General features: G+C 47.0%; 9 protein-coding genes across 9 annotated transcripts; 3 read left to right on the top strand and 6 right to left on the bottom strand.

Moving 5' to 3' along the window:
* Nucleotides 1–992: 992 nt before the first annotated feature.
* On the top strand, nucleotides 993–1,437 carry ASPWEDRAFT_173544 (uncharacterized protein; the record flags this gene model as incomplete). Its single annotated transcript, XM_040831093.1, has 3 exons — nucleotides 993–1,001; nucleotides 1,052–1,144; nucleotides 1,201–1,437. The coding sequence occupies 3 exons, from the start codon at nucleotides 993–995 to the stop codon at nucleotides 1,435–1,437; spliced, it is 339 nt and encodes a 112-aa protein (XP_040687791.1).
* An 812-nt stretch (nucleotides 1,438–2,249) lies between these two features.
* On the bottom strand, nucleotides 2,250–3,899 carry ASPWEDRAFT_157635 (uncharacterized protein). Its single transcript, XM_040829735.1, has 4 exons — nucleotides 3,714–3,899; nucleotides 3,375–3,667; nucleotides 2,724–3,330; nucleotides 2,250–2,673 (listed from the first exon to the last, which is right to left on the bottom strand). Exons 1-4 carry the CDS (start codon nucleotides 3,791–3,793, stop codon nucleotides 2,358–2,360), a joined length of 1,296 nt encoding a protein of 431 aa, XP_040687790.1. The 5' UTR covers nucleotides 3,794–3,899; the 3' UTR covers nucleotides 2,250–2,357.
* Nucleotides 3,900–4,363: 464 nt separating this feature from the next.
* Nucleotides 4,364–6,132, bottom strand: pigc (phosphatidylinositol N-acetylglucosaminyltransferase). The gene is made up of 2 exons (XM_040835699.1): nucleotides 5,672–6,132; nucleotides 4,364–5,612 (listed from the first exon to the last, which is right to left on the bottom strand). Exons 1-2 carry the CDS (start codon nucleotides 6,003–6,005, stop codon nucleotides 4,495–4,497), a joined length of 1,452 nt encoding a protein of 483 aa, XP_040687789.1. The 5' UTR covers nucleotides 6,006–6,132; the 3' UTR covers nucleotides 4,364–4,494.
* A 394-nt stretch (nucleotides 6,133–6,526) lies between these two features.
* ASPWEDRAFT_173541 (uncharacterized protein) lies at nucleotides 6,527–7,774 on the bottom strand (the record flags this gene model as incomplete). The annotated part of the gene is made up of 2 exons (XM_040831092.1): nucleotides 6,527–7,703; nucleotides 7,764–7,774. The coding sequence occupies 2 exons, from the start codon at nucleotides 7,772–7,774 to the stop codon at nucleotides 6,527–6,529; spliced, it is 1,188 nt and encodes a 395-aa protein (XP_040687788.1).
* Nucleotides 7,775–8,351: 577 nt separating this feature from the next.
* On the bottom strand, nucleotides 8,352–10,445 carry ASPWEDRAFT_42026 (uncharacterized protein). Its single transcript, XM_040835698.1, has 2 exons — nucleotides 10,016–10,445; nucleotides 8,352–9,947 (listed from the first exon to the last, which is right to left on the bottom strand). The coding sequence occupies exons 1-2, from the start codon at nucleotides 10,030–10,032 to the stop codon at nucleotides 8,525–8,527; spliced, it is 1,440 nt and encodes a 479-aa protein (XP_040687787.1). The 5' UTR covers nucleotides 10,033–10,445; the 3' UTR covers nucleotides 8,352–8,524.
* A 502-nt stretch (nucleotides 10,446–10,947) lies between these two features.
* On the bottom strand, nucleotides 10,948–12,272 carry ASPWEDRAFT_29278 (uncharacterized protein; the record flags this gene model as incomplete). The annotated part of the gene is made up of 2 exons (XM_040833250.1): nucleotides 10,948–12,193; nucleotides 12,262–12,272. The coding sequence occupies 2 exons, from the start codon at nucleotides 12,270–12,272 to the stop codon at nucleotides 10,948–10,950; spliced, it is 1,257 nt and encodes a 418-aa protein (XP_040687786.1).
* An 825-nt stretch (nucleotides 12,273–13,097) lies between these two features.
* ASPWEDRAFT_135881 (pantothenate kinase) lies at nucleotides 13,098–15,405 on the bottom strand. The gene is made up of 4 exons (XM_040829339.1): nucleotides 14,866–15,405; nucleotides 14,461–14,743; nucleotides 13,898–14,402; nucleotides 13,098–13,849 (listed from the first exon to the last, which is right to left on the bottom strand). The coding sequence occupies exons 1-4, from the start codon at nucleotides 15,115–15,117 to the stop codon at nucleotides 13,534–13,536; spliced, it is 1,356 nt and encodes a 451-aa protein (XP_040687785.1). The 5' UTR covers nucleotides 15,118–15,405; the 3' UTR covers nucleotides 13,098–13,533.
* On the top strand, nucleotides 15,386–15,985 carry ASPWEDRAFT_42024 (uncharacterized protein; the record flags this gene model as incomplete). The annotated part of the gene is made up of 1 exon (XM_040835697.1): nucleotides 15,386–15,985. One exon carries the CDS (start codon nucleotides 15,386–15,388, stop codon nucleotides 15,713–15,715), a length of 330 nt encoding a protein of 109 aa, XP_040687784.1. The 3' UTR covers nucleotides 15,716–15,985.
* A 1,464-nt stretch (nucleotides 15,986–17,449) lies between these two features.
* Nucleotides 17,450–19,612, top strand: ASPWEDRAFT_29276 (DEAD/DEAH box helicase; the record flags this gene model as incomplete). The annotated part of the gene is made up of 9 exons (XM_040833249.1): nucleotides 17,450–17,784; nucleotides 17,836–17,893; nucleotides 17,946–18,081; nucleotides 18,126–18,489; nucleotides 18,543–18,622; nucleotides 18,671–18,822; nucleotides 18,882–19,075; nucleotides 19,125–19,273; nucleotides 19,323–19,612. The coding sequence occupies 9 exons, from the start codon at nucleotides 17,450–17,452 to the stop codon at nucleotides 19,610–19,612; spliced, it is 1,758 nt and encodes a 585-aa protein (XP_040687783.1).
* Nucleotides 19,613–20,083: the final 471 nt, after the last annotated feature.

The following is a 20,083-nucleotide window of genomic DNA, read 5'->3' as shown; positions in this document are numbered from 1 at the left end:
AAATTCTAGACTTAGTCTAGACACTGATGAATATTCGATATTCAATAATATAGATGCCTGATGTTATCTACATGAGTCATTATGATAGTGAAGATATTATCATTCATATACACCTTCATCATAGTAATCTACCTTGAAGCTATTCACAAATCAACATTAGGCTACAGAATTCAAGGTATAAATACCCATTCTGATCCCACCGTAAACCTACTCTTCTATCCATCCCAAGTCTTCATATATATACAATTTCCACACTTATATATCATATCTTTTATCATGGCATGCCTGTATGGCACAGCTTTTGTATGACACAGTCATACATTCCAACAAGGGGTCAAGTCAGTAAGACACTTGTTCGGTTGATGTATCTGCTAATGATGAACTGATAGCTATAGATAGGTACCCTGGCATGATGGTTAATTTAGCGGTCGTTCTGTGTCCGCCTGTGTTATGTCGGTATGTAATATCCAGTATGTCATAGATCCAGGGTGAAATCAATGCTAACCCAGAATCATAGAAAGAAACCAGAACATGCTTTGCATGTGGCAACTGCAGCCATTTTGCGGTCAGATTCATTAACAGTGGAATCAATGCTAACCTAGAGTTATAGAAAGAAACGAGAACATGTTTTGCATGTGGCCGGCGAGGCCATCTGAAGGTCAACTGTCCCTGTGAAAATGCGGCAAACTGGCTTTTTCTCGCCCATTAAGTATACATCTTTAATCCGAGTATACCTTTACTGACGATAGCATCACATCAGATTCGTCGACGCTGCATGAATGGGGCATTCAAGGGCTACGTGCCATTGACGCATTCGTGCCTTCCGTGACTGCTGGCAAAGCGCCATTCGAACATGGCAAGAGCAGAAGCTTCTGTTAAGCAAAGGGAGCAACAGCCTTTGGCTTATGGCTGGTGCTTGTGATTCTGTTCATGGACAAGATTTTCCCAGGTACCTGATATTCCGGGGCCCATTTGATAACTCTTTTTAAAAAATGCCCAAGGTAGGTTAATATCTCAAATCAAGGGTACAATTAATGCTAACGAATTATAGGATACCCACACCTGCTTCGCGTGTGGGGAGCGCGGTCATAAGGCCGTAAATTGCGCAGAGACAAACATGATTATACGATATTTCTCTCGTCTCGTAAGTATTCATCCTTAATTCAAGTATACCTTGCCTGACCATGATATAATCACTAGCACCGCCGTCGTGGTCCTGTTCAGGGCCGGAACAACGCCACTCTCGCAGCCCTCGCCCCCACTGCTCCCCTGATGCTGCTGCCGATCCTGCTGCTGCCACCAACACTTGGTAGACAATATCGAAGGGGTGGACATACAATTGGATACCAGGTAGTGAGGTCCATAAGGATATGGATTTCCCTGGCAGCCTACTGCTGCCGCCGCCGCTCCAAACATTGGCTCATATGGGGTTATTGAACTGACGTCAATTGCCGACCGGTCGACGGGGATATGGGGTTGCCTCATTTATCTGAAGGAATTAGATAAAAAGATCGAATGAAGATGAGCAGAATTCGGTGGATGATATAACACCATAGGAAACAGTCACAAGGTACAACACGACAAGTTGTACAATGCGAAGCTGTGTTGTGTTGGAGGCCGTCATTTTTATCGAGATTAGTACTGAAACATTCTGTTACCATTTAATAATAAAACAATCCCAGGGTTTTCTTTTCGTCACGTTCCGCCATAAATAGCTGTATAGACGTTGACGCTAGTGGTTGGGCAGTGTATCGGAGATTAGCCCCACTTGTATATCATCCAGGCCTACCTACAGAGTAAGTCACTGGTACGTCAACGCTGAATCTGTTGAAGCCTCAGGACACCATCCAGCCTGAAAACTCAGGCAAAAGACCAGCAAAAGTGAACAGATAACCCATCACAGGATAGGATCTGCTAATAAATCCAGGGTAACCGACGGGCGGGTTAGTTCCTTGAGGCGATGACTGTTTAAGAGAAGCAGGAGCCTTGAAGGGACTCTCCCACTGCTTGGAAGTCCTGGGTTCGAGTCCGGGCTGCTGCGGCGCGGATTTCGTTGCAAAAACTGGGTAACTGGTTTTCGTAGCCCCCAGCTTCCATGCTGGAGATAGGTCAGCTTTTTGCTTTTTTATCGTAGATATTCGATATAATGACTATTATTTTATTTTATTTTTATTGTTTAGATAGATGGACTGAGGTATTGGTTGACGTAGTTATAAGTCTACTTTTCTTTTTGGAAGCAGTGAACGACAGTAATTCAGTTCCTAAGAAACGCACTGGTCACGATAACAGCCCCTCAAAAGACGAAAGTAACCTATCAACAAGAAAAGATACTCCTCAGACCATGAACCATCCCACCCCTACTTACGAGAAGCAACCCCCTTCTGCATCGCCTTGACATGCGCAAATTCATAGGTATCCTCTCCCAAACTCCAAGCCATAACACCACCAACCTTCTCCACATCAACAACCTCAGTAAACTTCCGAGCCATCATCTCAGGACTATCCCACGTCCAGAACAAGTTATCTTTCTCATCCCAAAAGTACTTTCCTCCCGCGGACTGGTCGGTGATACCGCCCTTTTCGGCGCGGCGCCAGGACTCGATGAGGGAGATGCCTTTACAGGTTCCGTAGTCGGAGAGGCAGCCGGACATGCAGTGTTCGTCAGATGTGCCGCTAGGATTGGTTAATAGGTGTAAAGAAAGTAGAAAGAAGAGGAGACTTACCAATAGTTGTCTGCGCTGCAGCAAGAGCCAGGAGGACACTTGGCGCCCTTTGCGAAGCCACAGGTACCGTCGTAAGAGATGGGAAGGTTAGCGGGAGGAGCGGCCAAGTTTCCTTTCTCAAAAGTGAAGGCTCCAGATTTATGATTGTCCGATCCATCAGCGTTCTCGAGAGGAAGAAGTTCACAACCAAGAGGATGAGAAGAACAGTCCGAACCAGGCTTAGTACTGAACCATTTGGCGTAGTACGACATGCCCAAGTTGATCTTCGAAGCTTCAAGACCAATATCGAGGTACTGCTTCACAGACTTGAGCGAGTCAGCAACACTCGAGTGGTGACCAGTAACGTTATCACGACGGTTGGTCAAGTCATAGCTCATGACGTTGACAAAGTCTACAGACTTCCAGATCTTAGGGCCAGTCTCCTTGGTGAAGGCAATCATGTCGGTAGTCTTTCCGGGCACAGCGACGGAAAGAACCTTGTCTTTTCCAATTGCGTTGCGAATAGCCTCGAGGAACAAGGGGAACGTGTGGACTTCTTCCTTCTTGTCGGAGTTGGGGTCGTTCTTGTAATCCGCGCCGTTGCCGCCGGGATATTCCCAATCAATGTCTGAGATGTTAGTTTGAGCAGACTCAGGTAAGGGTTCCACGTACCAACGCCATCAAACCCGTGAGTCTTGATCATAGACGCAATGTTCTTCGCATACTGAGCGCGGGTCTTCTCATCTCTAGCACCGATGGAGAAACCCTCAGAACCGCCCCATCCACCGATAGCCACCATCACCTTTGTATCTGCTCCGAAACGCTGCTTGAATGTGGAAACGGGCTCGAATGGTTTGTAAGGACGAGGGGAGCTCGAGTTGAAAAGAGTCGATTCCGCGAACGCCATGATGGCGTGGGAGATGTCGGACGTCTGGTCATTTTTTGGGAGGAAGGTCGTGTGGTATCTGGAGTGTTAGCATTGCACTTGGAGAGGGTCAAGATGATACTTACTGGTCGACGTACATGGCAAATCGGATGCCAACGACTAGCTGCGCAGCCATAAGGCCGAGGAGGAGATGCTTGAACTCCATGGTCACGATAGATTGACAAACAAGTGAGGAAGTCGATCGTAAATGAGAATCAAAGAAGTCGATGACAGAGGGGAGATAAAAGAAAGAGATAGACCTAGCACTATTCCTACTGCTAGATCACTGTCTCTAAAGAGGAGTGAAAGAGAAAGAAAGAAAAGGAGTTTAGAGGGGTGAGAATAGGTTTATTTATATTCTTAAATAGCCTCAGGCAAGACTAGACAGGAAATTCCTACTGTCTAGTAGTTTCTACCCTAAGGAGATCTCCTTCATTCACCTAACAGTCTTGACCTGATTAAGGATAACGCCTGCCATCCAGACAAGCCACTCCAGAATCCAGCCTCAACTAGTGGATATTGAGCTTCATTCACTCAAACTTTAATTAAATCCTTCTGTATCATAGACTTGATTGGTGAGGAGTCCGGATTTCGCCGTCTGTCAGGCACCAGGTACCCGCTTCAAGAGAATTCCATGAGCGATTGAGTCCGACCTGATGGGAATCCCCGGTGACTGACTCGTGGTTGTTCGGCGTTCGTAGATACGAACTGCTTGAGTCAGAATCAGTAGAAATACGCAGACAGTTAGGTAGATTCCAATTGGAAGACATAAGATCAGTAAATTAAGATATACATATTAGATAGCAGATATCAACAACAACGGGGTATCGTGAAGATAAAGGTTCTCCAGAATCAAGTGCACAATCATCAATCCCAATGTCGCCGTATAATAGGGCGCGCTGGATCCCAAGGCCCCGTTACCACGTTTTTGTATTTCTGAAGGCTGATCAACCACCAGCTACAGCCTCCCATCGCCAGAGCCGTCAAGATGCTGCCCAGGATAGAGCCAACAACGGCCGCTGCCCATCCTCCGCGCAGAGTCGTCCCAACAGCTCCTCCGGCGGCAATCACCAGCGCCAGAGTCAGAAGCACATGTCCGGTCCAGGAAATATGACGCAGCTGTCGACGGAAGATCGGGAACAAACCAAACACCTCCATCGAAAAGAGCATCAAACTGAACACGTGCGTTGTCGACGGCAACCGAGACGCAAGCACGGTCGACGCCATCACAGCTGCGTTGGTAGACAAAGAAGCTGGGAACTTGGTGGCGCCTGCGCCCTCCCCGCTTCCATAGTCAAAGGAAAAAATGTTCATGATCAGCAGCCAGCAACTCATCGCCCAAATCGAATCACTGGCCGTGGACTTGGTCAGGGATTTCAGAATCGGACTGAGCCCAAGCAACGCAAAGTAAATGAGAAACGCCGACTTGACCGTGGTGAGTCTCTGGCGATTCCGCGAAGATAGAAGCAACGATCTGGCCTCGTGGGAGGTACCCGTATGAGTCGCGCTGGGTGACGGATCCAGCATGCCATTATCCCCATTAAAGTCTGCACGTCCTCGCAGCGGTTCATTAGGCTCACTCATTGTAAGTCCAAGTCCATGAACCTGACCCTCCTTCTGAACGTTTGACCGCGATCCAGCAGCAGACGGATTGACCGAGCTCGCCATGGAGCTCGAACTGGAACCATCATCGCCCTCCACAGCATCAGCAGCATGCGAACCATCCCTATGTTCCTTCCAAGCCCATGAGTCCCACAGAATCCAACCCAGGGCCGTCCCAGAACTGCTCCAACAAACGACCGAAACCGGGCTCACTCTCCCCTGCACAATCCCGACAAAACAACACACAAAGATAGCCACCGAGCAGACATGTTGTACAATCACCGTAGAATCCGCCACCAATGGCCAAAAGTCGTAGGGCCGCACTCGCGGATTTCGTTGAAGGTGGTCAAGAAAGGTCTCAGTGTCGGTGTAATTATCCGGGTCTGTCCTGTCAGCAACCCCCACGCAATTCCAGTACCAGAAATCAAGATAGGATACCTACATGATTGCTTCACCCATAGTAGCTTCTTCCACGCCCCCTTTCTTCTCCTCCGTCGGCTTGTCCCCCTCACCTTGCGTGCGTCGGGCGGTGATCGCAAGTCCGCAACACTATCGGGGGCGCCATCATTCAGCGATTCGAGCGATTCATCAAAATCCGCATGGGCAGAACGAGCCCGGAGAAGCGATGGAGCAAAGTAGGCATCTTCGGGCGCGAGCCGGGTCGGGTCCGGAAGAGCTCGCTGCTCCAGAGGAGACGGTGACCCGCCCACTCGGTACGGATGGGTTTCGACGGGGACTGGTGGAGGGAGGGGAGGCGAGTCGGGCGGAGAAGGCATCGAGCAGACGCGGCTATCATGCTCGGAGCATGGCTGGAAATGGTCCAAATGAGTGACTGTTCTTTCTGTTTAGTAGCTGAAGCGACGGTGAAGTGTCAATCTGGCCAATCTGTCGGCGATGATGCTTCACCTCCGTTATCCTCGTTTCTGGCCGAAAACGCGCAACACGTGGGTCGTTAGTCATCACCCTTTTGGGTAATCATCTACATCTACATAAGTACAATATCAAGGCAGTAGTCAAGTTGAGGTTCTATCAATGAGATTTTACGGTCCACTAGTTGAGTTCCAAGTGATGCAATCTTGCAGATCGGATATTTGCACAACAAAGGCGTAGTGGTTATTTCACTGATTTATAAACTATCGAACTAAATTCCTATATGTCCATCTGTTATATGCAAGTCCTAGGCATATGCTAAGCTGATATTAAACTGTTGGCCTTATTCACGCTCATCGAATGTCCCGCTATTAATAAAAGCAATAGATAGAAATAAATGACAGAGAAAGCAAATGGTTCTCCCAGTTCAAACGACATGATTGACGACTTCGATTACCAGTTTCCCATCATCAGTGCGATCAATGCTTTTTGCATCATTGACCAGAGATTCGAATTCACCTCCGCTATTTTCAAATAGATAGTGTTGAGCTGAGTAGGTGGGTATCTGGCAAGACAGCACAGACACCTTTGCACCCTTGCTGAAAAGTGGAAAGAATCCTTGCGCTTTGGCAAAAAGGTCCTTGGCCGTCTTGCAGTCTTCCAAAGGGAATTTCCGTATCGCGTTCATCCGATAGTTGACAAAATTGAATAAAATGGCATTCCCCTCAGTTTTGACGGTTCGTTTCGTCTCTGGTTCGTCTCTTTTGCGCTTCTTGGAAGCACTCGCAGACGGTTTCTCTCTTTCAGACGATTCATCGTCACTTGAGTCGTCATCCTCGGAGGAGGAATCAGAGGTAGAGGAAGATTCCGAGCTGGCCGGCATTCTCGCGGGAGTGCTATGCCGAGGTCTTTTAGATCTCTCACGTCCGCGTCGTGGCCGTAATTGTGTTTGTGATTGCGATTGCGTCTGCGGTTGTGTCTCTTGTGATTTTTCCCGTTGTGCTCCTGTCGGTGCATTCGATCTGGTTGGCGTGGGGTTTGCTGGCGCATTATCCCACACTTCCTTTGAGCATTTGATCTTGGACGAATCCCATCCAAAGATCCTGACAGCGCAGCATTCAGTCTCGTATCCCTTTTCATTGCCATTCCAGGCCACAAGGAAGGTCCCAAACTTCCTTGGACCAGATGCACAAGCGACCAATCTCGCAGGTTTGTCACCCATGCTAAGAACCAGGGCGTTGTATTGTGTGGGTTTAGTAATGGAGTAATTGGTGAGAATCAATTCCTCTCCATTTCTGTCAAAGATCTTGTAAAACATGACGGTATGGCTGTCATAACAAGAACAAGGCGGTGGTCGTTTTGGTCCGTTTTCTTTATGCCAGTCTTCCAACATAGACAGTATGTTTTGAGGAATTGGATTGTTGGGAGTCGGTTTGACACCGACAATCTGCGTGTTGGAAGGCGACATTTCGGGGCTTTGCGACACAATGGGAACTTTCGTATCCTCGTCCGAAGAGTAATCAAATGCGCTGCTCGGGCTTTCTATGGGGACCTTTCTATCTTCGTCTGAAATGAAACCGTTCTCGTTGAGGCCACTGCTTGGGCTTAAGATGCATCAGATTTTCTGCGGCCGAAGCAGTCAAGACTCGGCATGGAATACCTACCTTTCGCGCATAGCTTCCACAGACAGCAAAACTGCCAGGCATCAATTTTCAGACGCCTGGCGACAACTATTACGAGAAATTTAGAAAGAAAAATAAGATGAAAAGAGAGTGAGCCGGGATAGGAAGAATTGGCGGAAGAAACCCAACGAGACGAGGGGAGCTGAGGGGCGTTCGTTTGCAGACTTAATGCAGGGGCAATCCAGCCAGATAGCCAAATCCAATATTGACAAAAACAGAGAAGCAGAACTGAGTTGTCACTCTGCAGCTCTGTGCTACATCACCTGGTGATTTACGAGAATCCTGGTTGAGATCAATTGGGTCAGATAAAGCGTCGGTGTCAAAAAACAATCCAGACAGACGCAGCCTTGACCGCGAAATTGGGTGTGACACCCTATATTTCCCCTCATGGTTTAGCCGCTGGAGAGCCCAACCGTCGATCAGTCAACATTATCTGATGCTTGTATCTTGAGTCTACGTGGGTATGGAAAGGGAATTCTCTGGAGTAAATAGAAACAAAATGTTCAGCAATTCCATCAGAGAGGTCGAATCGAAGATTCATGGAACACTACAGACTAGGGTTCCATTAGATGTATCGTTTTATCATCAAGCAAGAATATTCTGTTTATCAATATTCAGTCGATAAAGGAAATGTATTTGCAAGCTGATAACCAAATTACAAACATCAAAAACGCTTCCATACTCCATACAATCGGTAAACATGAAGAGAAATACTAAATACATAAAGCACACCGGTCCTCCATCTAATTACCGCGGTTGAAGACTTTGATTATCAACTGTCCATCTTTAGGGTGTTTCAACTCTCTCGCAGCACAAAGCAAGTGTTCAAACCCTTTACTGGTTTCCCGCATCGTTTGCGTCTCATAGCGTTGTCTGGTTTTGGAAGATATCTTACAATCAAGTACAGATACCTCGACATCATCGTCAGTGGATTGGAAAAAGCCCCGTGCTATGGAGAAGAGATCCTTGATGGTAGCACATTCTTCCAAAGTAAACACTTGGGCACGTATTTCTTCGTCAGAGTTAGGGTCGATAAACTTGAATAATATACTATCATCTTCATCATCCCTTTTGCGTTTTTTGGATGCAGGAATTGATCTCCCTACAGATTTCCTGGCATCTTGGTCTTCTGGTAAGGGTCGAGGTGAGCCTGTTGTAGCAGAGGACTCCGGGGTGACTAGGTTTTGTGAGCGTATGATCTGACGGGTTGTTCTTGTTGGCCTTGCACTTTGCTGCTGCGATGTCGCCTGTGATAATGTCTCTGGTTGTGACAATGTCTTTGGCTGCGACGGTTTCTTTGGCTGCGACGGTTTCTTTGGCTGCGACGGTTTCTTTGGTTGCGACAATTTCTTGGTCTGTGACGATTGCTTCGGCTGTGATGATGTCTTTTGCGGTTTTTGCGGTTTTTGCGGTTTTTGCGGTTTTTGCGGTTTTTGTGGTTTCCATCCCCCAGATGGTTTGCCAGTGGGGGCCTTCTTCCAGACTTGGGTAGGGCATTTGATCTTCTCTGACCGAGGACCAAGAATCTTGACCGCACAGCATTCAGACTCCCATCCTTCCTCCGTATCAGTCCACGCTCTGAGAAAGGTGCCAAGCTTCCGGTTATGGATGTCAACACAGCCGACTATCTTTGCATTTCCATTGTCATGGAGAACCCTGACGCAGTATTTTACGGGCTTTTGGATGACATATGTAGAAAGCCTGACTTCCTGCATTTCCTTGTTGAAAGTCTTAAAGCTCTTGTCATTGGAGTCTATCCTGCCGGGGCATGGAGGTGGTTTTTTCTTGCCATTATTTTCGTGCCATTTCTCCAAAATTTCAAGTACTTCGGGTGGAATTGGAACCTCGCGGTCGTTTTCGCGCAGTGGTTCTGCTACAACCCGAGGCGCAGACAGAGACATGGCTGGTATCTCTTGAATATCGTCTGAGGTATCCTCGCCGGTCTCGCCGCCCTCTTCTTTCACCTTGGGGCTTGGTGGTGGGGAAGCAGATACGCTTTGGTCCTCGTCTGACGAGTCGTCGTCGGTGGTGTACTCGTCCGAATCCTCTGAGTCGTCCGAGCCGTCTTCGCCTTTTATCTTGGAGCTCGATTGTGGCGAATAGGACTCGCTCTGGTCCTCGTCTGATGAAGATCCAGCGTCCTTGTCACTCGGTTCGGGGCGTGGTCTATAGTAAACAAAGAGAGTATTAGTCTTGTTGTCTGGCCAGGACAGAAAAGCGGTAAGAACTAATACCTGTCGCTCATAATCATTGCCTCAAGCAGCAAAATCAGATAATATCACGTTCAAGAATAGCTTTCGCCAAATACCAAAGAATGGAGAAAAGAAAGAAGAGAGTCGATGAAAGAAATTTAAGAGAAAGAAGAGAGGGGAGAGGGGGTTACTGACTTGACTGGGAAAGCAAAAAAAAAACAACAGCCCCCCTGCTCACATGATAACAGAACAAAGAAACAACGGATTGGCCCTGATCTGCAGTTAGTTCTGTCTTCCACTGGGCACTGGCAGAGAGTCTAAATTAATGGTTAGGGATGGCATGCAGCATCCCGGCTTAGCTTATAGATTTATTACTGTAGTCTCTCTTTACTGAGACAGTACCTACAGTGTAAGGTATACTGACTGCAGCAGAGTGGAGGGTTTATATTCTGAAAAGAAAAAGGGCCAAGAGGCAATGCACCTTTACAATGTGATTATAATAATATCTATTGACATGGGGTATCTTTGCATTTAAACTTCAAGGATTTGTTCCCACTGCCATTGACGCCACTAAATATTTAGCTCATTTAGCATCCAGTACAATCTACTAGCTGCGCCAGTTTTCCAACGGCCAGACCTGTCTCCTTTGTAAACTGTTGCCTTGGCCAGAACCAAATGCACAAGGCTATGGAGGGTTGGCGACCCGTGTGGCGTAGTTTCATTTCTCCTCAATCAATAGGACTATTCGATTTCCATTCGGTATTTCAACAATAGGAATTAATTTCCATAACTTCATATCTGTATTCATCTCCTCTGCTCTGTACATTGTAAACTGATGATAAAGAAGATGTACTTATAATAGATACTAATGTCACATTAAACTCACAGCCACCCCCGGGCCATCTCATAGCACTTCCTGCAGGAAAAAACAAGAAATGACGAGGGAAAGAAACACTGTTAGCTTTTCATTCCAATCAGTCAATATGGTCGACGACGTCAACTGTTAGCTTCCCAGGAGCTTGGGTGCATTTAAACTGTTTCACATCATCAAGGAAAAAATCCAATGAGGCTTTGTTGGTTTTTGAAATCTTGTGCACTTCGCTTTGGGAAGGTATCTGGCAATAAACATCAGATACCTCGACATTTTTATTACCGGGCTGAAAAAACTTTTGTGCTTTGGAGAAAAGTCCCTTGATAGTCCCACATTCTTCTAGAGTGAACACTTCCACAATTGTTTGTTTTCCTGATTTGGGCTTGACGAATTTGAAGAAAACATCGTCATCTTTCCCCGTCTTGCGCTTTTTGGGGAGGCTTGGTAGAAACGGAATGTCTTCTCCTTCGGAGTGCTCATAATCTTCATAGTCTCTTTCTGGCCAATCGACATAAAATGCTGAGCCTGTTGTAGATGAGGATTCAGGGGTGGCTATTTCTCTCAAACGTGTGCTCTGTCGGAATCCTCTTTTGCGAATTTCAGGTTGCGATTCTGATGGCGTCTGTGATGATATTGACTGTCGTGATGTCTTGGATCCAACTGGTTCTAGATCAGTGGGGGCATGTTTCCAGATCTCATCAGAGCATTCTATTTTCTCAAGATCATCTCCAAAGATCTTAACTGCACAACCTCCCGGTACATATTCTGTACCATCCCACACTGCAAGGAAGGTGCCAGCGTTTGCTGTGTGATTATATGAGCCGACTATCTTTACATTTCCATTTTGATATAATACCCGAACAATGTATGCTATGGGTTGTAGAATAGAATATGTTATAAGATCCAATTCCTGACTCTCCCTGTCAAAGGCCTTGAAGACCTTGAAACGCTTGGAGCCCGATTTATCGCGTTGTGAGCATGGCGGTGGTCTTTTATTGCCATTCTCCTCGTGCCACTTCTCCAGAAGTTCAAGGATATGATAGGGGAAGGGGATGTTGCGGCCGCTGATGGGGGTTGGTCGTACTACAACCCTAGACTTCGGCGATGGCATGACTGGCGTTGGCGGTACGGCAGGTATCTCTTGATGTTCTTTTGGCGAAATACCATCGTCCTCAATCTTGGGCTCCAGGCTAAGTAGTGGTGGAATCGTCATTTCTTGATGCTCGCCCGAATATTCATCGTCCTCGACTTTCATCTCAAGACTTGGTGGTAACGGATTAGATATCTCCCAATTCATGTTTGGAAAAAGTTCGACGTCGTTGTCTTTCATTTCAGGGTGTGCATGTAAGCTGAAAAGAAGAGAGTGTTAGTCTTTTTGTCTGCTGGTCACAACACTGAGCTGGGTATGGAGAAGTACTTGTCGTCCATGGTGAATGTCTCAAGCAGCGGAGATTGGTCTGGTTGGATGGCTTTCGATAATCAATTGATGATTATCCGGGAATGATGATAGTGAATCGGGATGGAATGAAGAGGAAAGAAGAGGGAAATTTCTGAAATGAGATGAACACAGGAGGGGATGGGGTGAGGAGGGTATGGGAGTAGGTACCGCTTTGATTGGTCATGTCCAGGCAAGAAAATAACCTACCTAAACACAGACATTTCTTCTGTTAATATGTACATGATAATCATAGGTACAAGGTACCTAGAGGTGAAACATAATCGAAAAATGACCAGAATGTCCGGTACTGATATAGGATTCTTCACTATAACAATAGGAACATCGAGGCCAAGTCGTTCAGGATTTACAGATGCAACATCCCTGCTTAGCTTGCAAGCTTATCACCGCAGCTTTACTTTCGTCTGGGAGTTGACCTACGGTATGAAAGGCACACTGGCTAGGGGAATTGCATTTTAGAAAGCAAAAATAATACCTAAGGATACAATCCAGCCTTGCAATATGATTACAACAATGTCCAGTGGCACGAGGTTATCCCTAAAATATGGCTGCTCGAACCACTGCGATCCCCGCCGCTAATATTTAGGGCTCATTTAGCACGTAGTACAAAATCGATGTATCAACTTCTTGCCGCGAACCAACCCCTAACCTCTTTTCGTTTTGGTTTAGAGAGCCAATTGCTCATTATTCGTTACGGCCGACGGGGTGATGAGCAGTTGGGCTACCGTGCATCTACCCGAGACACGCATAACTAAGGAGTACTCCGTACTCAGTACTGATTCAGACAAGTTCTTTGAGGATGTTTAATTAATTCATGCTTCGTATATATACACTGCTAATTATTCCCGAAATTCCATGTTGAATCATGATAGGCCGGTAGGTGATGAAGCAGGTGCCTCAAGACTGAAGACCAGCTTTTAGTCTTCAAGAGTAGATAACTGCAATTTCCGAAATACAGCGCGTAGGTATAGCCAAAAGAGAGACCCAAAAAGAAAGAAGAGAAGAGGTGGATTAATTGTACAATGAAGATTGTAGGGTGAGCGTCGTAGGTAACGAAAGCAAAGCCATCTATCATCAAGAAAGGCAACGTTGCTGAAGAATGGCGTGTTTGTGTAATTATAGTATCGTAATAATAATGGGTCTAAATGCATCAAGGCATCGTCTGATAAAGGGTATCGAACGCTGGAATAAAATGCAGAAATAAAAGGCGTATTTGTCGAACGATCAAGGCGGTTACGAGGATGTCGGCTGGCCGTTCTGTTGGATGTTCTGGAACATTTCCTTGACGGATTGCGGTCGGTTCGCATCATCGAGACTGTTCCTGCGGCCCCAGTTCTGTGGCTGTCTGCGAAGGAACGCACCGACGGCACCGAGGTAGCCTTCGTGTCGCAGGAAATAAGCCTGCTTTTCGCCCTTGGACCAGAATTTGATAGCGTAAGACAGTGTGTTGATGGTTTGTCGGTGGCCTCTGATAAATGAACCGCCGAAATAGATGTGCTTGATCTGGTGTTTTTCGGCCTGCAGATACGCAATTTGTCCGATATTGTTACTAGAAAAGTTAGACCAATATTTGCATTCTCGGACAAATGAAACATACCTGATAGCGTAGAGGAGGCTTCTGCTCATATCCTCATGGCTGAATGCAGCATTGCCGTTGGCGGGTTTGGAATCATCGTGGACAAGACCTTCACCGTCCTCCGCGCCCTGCTCAGCAGCATTCTTCAGACGGAAGACCTTGCCAAATGTACTAGCAATAGCAGTGCTCTTCAGTCCAATTTTGGTGTAGTCCATGCCGTAAATATCCCCGACCAGCATGTCCACCCCACTGTTATCTCCTCGGTCCGCCATGGCCAGCATGTCGTCGAAGGTGGGGGCACCAGTCAGCAACGACATGATGCCCCAAAAGGTACCACCGCCCAAATGTGTTCCTCCTACACGTTGGAATTGACTTGGTCCAGACACTTTAATCATCGATACACCGGATCCGATGTTGACCAGCAGGTACGGGTAAACGTCCGGTCGGGCCTCGGCAAATTGCATCGGCTCGTCATCGCTGTAGGTGAACACTTCATTCGGGATTTCGGTAATGAAAAAGTCGAGACCTGAGTAAAATGATGTCAGTTATCTTTTCTAGATTGCAGAGAAAATAAAGGAGCATACCAGTAATCAGACACTCCATCTCCTCTTCGCGGATAATATCAATGTTCAACGTTTCTCTCAGCTTGTCATAATATTTGTAGGCGCCTCCTCCTGTCGCCACCACACATAATTCATCACGAGAAGATCCATTGGCTCTCTCATGTTCTTCTTTCAATTGTTTGATGAACTCGATGCACAAGTCGATCCGGTGGGTTTCGAAGTTGATGAAATTCAGTCGGCCGCCATTGTCCTTCGCATTCAGTTCCCGTGTAAAATAAACTAGCTTCGCCAACGATCCGCCAATCTGTCAAGTAGAAAACAAGTCAGTCACACTGCTTGTTCTGCTGTTGGGTCTGGGTATTTTTTGCGATTGCGGGGATAGCTATCATTGCGGGGAACGGGGGGCGACGAAAAAGAAAAACTCACGTCGGCAGCGATATGGCTTACGACCCCGGTGTGGTGAGGAAGACGGATATCCTGACTCTCGTAGTAGACACCATCAGCCGATTCGATAGGACTCCTCGACCGAGGCTCTTCATCGACGATGTAAGCTCCCTTGACGTTGATATTGACAGCTCCGGGGTTGGCGATGGCATCTTCGAGGCGACCACGACGGTGGGAGGACTTGACGGCCCGGCGGGTGTCCAGTTCCGTGGAATGGTGAGAGGAAGGCGTCATAGTGTATGTCAATTGTGAAATATGATAGAGGATGGCTAGACAGGGCACAAAGTCGCATTGAAGCCGAGGGGTCAAGTAGTTTAAAGTGGTGGTTGTTTCGGAGCAATGGATCGCACGCTGTGCTCACGGTTACCGCGTATATCTCCTTCTGCGGTTCTGCTCGGTTCCGTTGGGTGGAACCAGCCTTCACCGGCGGATCTGGAGAGCATCAGAACAACTCCCGAGCTTACTGTTAGCTTGGAGATGTTGCACCGCATGTCATCTTCGGATGGAGCTTCTGGATCAATCGCATTGCTTTGCTCTTGGATTGATCTTCGATGTTCCGCAAATGACGTGGGCGTTAAACGCTCAACCGTTACAGAGTATGTTGAGGCCGAGCCTCGGCGGATTGTCAGGCATCCGAGGCATCCGTTTTCATCTTCATTCTTCAGGAATATCCAATCTGGATTGTCATAATCGATCGTATCAATTAGATCAATTAATTAGCTATTCTTTCTTTATTTTACTATGCGTTTCTATGCAATATCTTTTTGTCGTTTATCACTGTCTGTATCCGATATATCCTGTGCAACCCACCTATCCCAACAGCACGACCTGATGATAGTGCCACATTCCAAATACCGTCAGAATAACCTTTGGATAACATCATAAGATCCTTATTCATCCCTTGTATCACCGTGGCTTATTTCAGACTCTCCTCGCTTCCTGATCCTTTGATCCGTACTCCAGACTACTCCATCTCCGACTTCCTACAGAGTAACTCCGCAGAGGATCTCCATTGCTCCGTTCCCCTGCTTACAAGCCTTTGACCCCTGGGGTACTCCGATTTATCCTTGTAGAATTATTAGTAACGTAATCTATATCAGAGAATATTATTATTGGTTTATCGAATTTGTTATCAAGTATCTTTTTGTTGCTTAACTAGATGAAAGTGATAAAGTGAAGATGAATATATATTTGCTGTCGCCACGGCTGATGTGCCTGAATGACATGGCAACTGCATTTCATGCCAACTATTTAATTAACGATTCATACCGCATGAAGAATACATTTTATTGGCTTAAATAGCATACATATTTATGCCCGTTTACTTTGTTCTATATTATCTCCTGTTGTACTCCGTTGGATTCCACCTTCAACCTCAACCCCAACATCATCTCTATCCCAAGATCGTCAAGTGTCTGTTTGCTACGAAAAATAAATAATAAATCCAAATCATACTGAGTGCTGAGAAAATAAGAGATGAATCTGTATCTACAAACAAAGAAATACACCATTGCCATAGCATTGGGCCCCTGCAGTAGCTCAACGCCATCGAAACGATGGCAAACGTCGATATCAATATGGAACACAATGTATTGGAACAAACAAAGCCCGGCTTGTTTCTGTTGCTGGGGAAGGACACAGAAATTTCTGGCCACGTAACTACCTATTCATGCTTTCGATATATCAATCCAGTTTGTTACCTATCTCATATTGCTGGATGTCTATGAATAAGGTTAGATTCACCTCATATCAAATGGCCAAATTACTGATGATATGACAGAAACATATCTGGTGGCTCTCGTATACAAAGAATACGACAATACGCCATTCTTTGCCTTTTCCCGGCTATATCCAACAATGACCTCAAAGGATCTACGCTCTCTTGCCATGAATTCCCCTTCACTTGAGCAGATTTCTCCCTCTTCTCCTTCACTGCCAGTCCTCTCATTTAATTCCAGCCAAAGGCGACGCAGATAATCCAAAAGGGAAAGGTTCCGCATCACCTGGATGCGTCAGGTTGGGTGACTGACCCGCTTGGTCTCTTTTTCTCCCTCTCTCTGCTCTTCTGTCTGCTTCCGCATCTCCTTTTTCTGTTTGTGAATGGAAAATTCTTCTTATTAAAAACGGAGACAGCAGAAAATTCTCTTCTGTGGGCTGATATTCCCTGCATTTCGTGGGTTTTCCGTGCTGTTCTGTTGTCTTTCTGCCATCTCCTCGTTCTGGACCTTTTCCTGCCTGGATTGGTTTTGATTTCTTCTTCTTCTTCTTTTTCTTCCTGTCAGTCTTCCTTCTTCTCCCTCTTCTTACCTTTCATTCTGCAAGCTTCCAGGTTTCTATCCGAGAAGAGTCTTGTCTTCTGTCCGTTCTCTTGGTCTTCTTAACTGACCTTCCGGCTTCAGACTGCTTTCAAGTGGACGTTCGTCTCACCTGGTGGGTTTCCCTTTCTGATCTGTTCTTCTCTATCCTTCTGTGTCTCCTACCTCCTGTCTGTTGCTGACGCATTCTTGCATGCAGCCAACCCCTCATCTGCCTCACGACTATCGGAGCTTCTCTGTATCTAGACAACATGGATAACTTCGACGTCTCGGAGATGAGCACTGCGCTCAAAGACGTCACCAACCAGCAGAATAACAAAAACCCCGAGGCTGCCACCATTGCCCGTGAAAAGGGATGGACCGCGCCAGAGGGATACGACTACACCAAGTACACTGCCGAGCCGCTCCCCAAGCCTGCTGAGGAACAGGAGCAGGGCGAACAGGGCGAGCTTCCCGAATGGGCCGCCAAAGCAACCAAGTACGAGTGGAAGGACGAGTTTGGTGATGTCGGTCCTCACATCCCTGAACTCGAGGAGATGTTGTTCCGAAGCGAGTTCATCAACCGTGCTGGTCTCAAGCTTGGCAAGTAAGTGATAAAATTCATCCCTTGGAAGATTCGATTGTTGACCCTATCAAGTTTGCAGAACATTGAGGTCATTGCGGAGAGTAGAGAGCGTCCTAGCCCCGTCAGGAGCGTAAGTGATTCTTTCTGCTCCTGATCTGTGCTAACTCCTGCTAATGAAATAGTTTGACGATGCTGGTCTTCACCCCGTCATGCGTGAGAACATTCGTCTGTGCCGCTACGAAGTTCCCACTCCAATTCAGGCCTACTCTATCCCTGCCGTCCTGACAGGTCATGATCTGATCGCCATTGCCCAGACTGGTAAGGACTAATCGCTGCAGTTTATTATACTTAAGCTAACATAGTAGGCTCTGGAAAAACTGCCGCTTTCCTTATCCCTGTCCTTTCTCAGTTGATGGGAAAGGCAAAGAAGTTGGCCGCTCCTCGTCCTAACTTGGGTGCTGGATTTGACCCCGCCGTTGATACTGTTCGTGCCGAGCCACTCGTGGTCGTCGTTGCCCCTACCAGAGAGCTTGCGACTCAGATCTTCGACGAGGCCCGCCGTCTCTGTTATCGTTCCATGTTGCGCCCCTGTGTTGTCTATGGTGGTGCTCCTGTGCGTGACCAGCGCGATGAACTTCAGAAGGGATGTGACATCCTCATCGGTACTCCTGGAAGACTCCTTGATTTCATGGACAAGCCTCACATTCTGTCCCTTCGCCGTGTCAAGTAAGAAGGCTTGATTGCCCAAAACAATTCACTTTTCTGACCTCTAATCCAAGGTACACCATCATTGATGAGGCCGATGAGCTTCTCCTTTCTGACTGGGAGTCGGACTTCACCAAGATCATGTCTGGCGGAGGTATGGTCAACCCTACCCCCATCCGTGTGGGGTACTGACAAAACACAGACACAAACGAGGATGCGGACCACCGGTACCTGATGTTCTCTGCGACGTTCAACAAGGACTGCCGTTTGCTCGCTCGCAAGTTCCTTGCCGAGGATCATGTCCGTGTCCGCATTGGACGCCCTGGCAGTACCCATATCAACGTTGACCAGAACGTGAGTTCCTCAAGATTATTGAGTATTACTTACAATTCACTGACTAAACTTTCCTCTAGGTCATATTTGCCGAGGACCACTTGAAGAAGCAGTGCCTCTACGATCTGCTTCTCGCGATGCCACCTTCTCGCACCTTGATCTTCGTCAACAGCAAGACCCAGGCTGACCTCCTGGATGACTACCTTTACAACATGGGACTTCCCAGTACCTCGATTCATTCCGATCGCACTCAGCGTGAGCGTGAAGATGCCTTGTGAGTTGATCGTACTCAGAAGATAGATATCCACTAACTCCCGGGACAGGCGTTCCTTCCGCACCGCGAGATGCCCGATTCTTGTTGCTACTGGCGTTTCCGCTCGTGGTCTCGATATCAAGAATGTCATGCATGTCATCAACTTTGACCTTCCTCGCTCGGACCACGGTGGTGTCACCGAATACATTCATCGAATTGGTAATTGCAACCCGCCCCAGCCACATACTTACCACTAATAGTGCCATAGGACGTACTGCTCGTATCGGAAACGAGGGTCTTGCAACCTCTTTCTACAATGACAGGGACTGTGACCTCGCTCCTGCTCTTGTCAAGATTCTCGTTGAAAGCCAGCAGAAGATCCCGGAGTTCCTCGAGTCTTACAAGCCGGATGATGCCATTGTGAACTTCGAGGACGATACAGATGACGAAGCGGACGGTGCCAACAGCGATGATGTGGACGCTAACGGCGCTTGGGGAGGTATTCCTATGGAATCCTCCAGCGACACTCCTGCTGAGAACACCGACTGGGACTTCTGATTTTCCTCTTCTCTTTCATGGTCACATGAATGTCGAAGCATCGTGTATGCATTTTGCTTCCTGACTGGTGTGATAGAGAGAAAATGGAATAGAGTCGACCGTTCGAGATATGTCTCCCATAACGGTTAGGGTTGATTGGTTGACTTTACATATTCGTGCAGATCAGGTATCTCGGGGCATGTAAGGAAAGGTTCATGGTGGATTTCTTCGAATATGATTTCAGAAAAGGAGAGATACCGGCAGACTGTCCTTGATCTTGGGCCTCTGCTCTCTACCGGACCGTTGGGTTCTTGACTTTTGTTTCTACCTTGTGTAGCGAGGGCAGACAGGCCTAGAGATGGTTAGCTGGCGTCTTCCTTTTTGACATGATCATACTTCAGTGACGATTTTTCTTTTTTCAATCAAATAATTTCAAGTATCCATTTCCCTTGGTGTTAAGTAGAGAAGGTGCCATGAAACTGATTCCCAAGG

This window comes from Aspergillus wentii, assembly GCF_001890725.1.
Source record: "Aspergillus wentii DTO 134E9 unplaced genomic scaffold ASPWEscaffold_5, whole genome shotgun sequence".
Lineage (NCBI taxonomy): Eukaryota > Fungi > Ascomycota > Eurotiomycetes > Eurotiales > Aspergillaceae > Aspergillus > Aspergillus wentii.
Note: the sequence above shows the minus strand (reverse complement) of the source record. Positions and strands in the feature narration are given on the sequence as shown.

Bases quoted from the DNA above. Each gene is read 5' to 3' on its own strand.
- ASPWEDRAFT_157635 (XM_040829735.1), bottom strand. From the start codon at position 3,793: ATGGAGTTCAAGCATCTCCTCCTCGGCCTTATGGCTGCGCAGCTAGTC. The intron at 3,668-3,713 runs GTAAGTATCATC...CTAACACTCCAG, and splicing joins TTTGCCATGTACGTCGACCA to ATACCACACGACCTTCCTCC. The intron at 3,331-3,374 runs GTACGTGGAACC...CTAACATCTCAG, and splicing joins TCACGGGTTTGATGGCGTTG to ACATTGATTGGGAATATCCC.
- pigc (XM_040835699.1), bottom strand. From the start codon at position 6,005: ATGCCTTCTCCGCCCGACTCGCCTCCCCTCCCTCCACCAGTCCCCGTC. The intron at 5,613-5,671 runs GTAGGTATCCTA...CTGACAGGACAG, and splicing joins ACTATGGGTGAAGCAATCAT to ACCCGGATAATTACACCGAC.
- ASPWEDRAFT_135881 (XM_040829339.1), bottom strand. From the start codon at position 15,117: ATGACGCCTTCCTCTCACCATTCCACGGAACTGGACACCCGCCGGGCC. The intron at 14,403-14,460 runs GTATGCTCCTTT...CATTTTACTCAG, and splicing joins GATGGAGTGTCTGATTACTG to GTCTCGACTTTTTCATTACC. The intron at 13,850-13,897 runs GTATGTTTCATT...TAACTTTTCTAG, and splicing joins AGCCTCCTCTACGCTATCAG to TAACAATATCGGACAAATTG.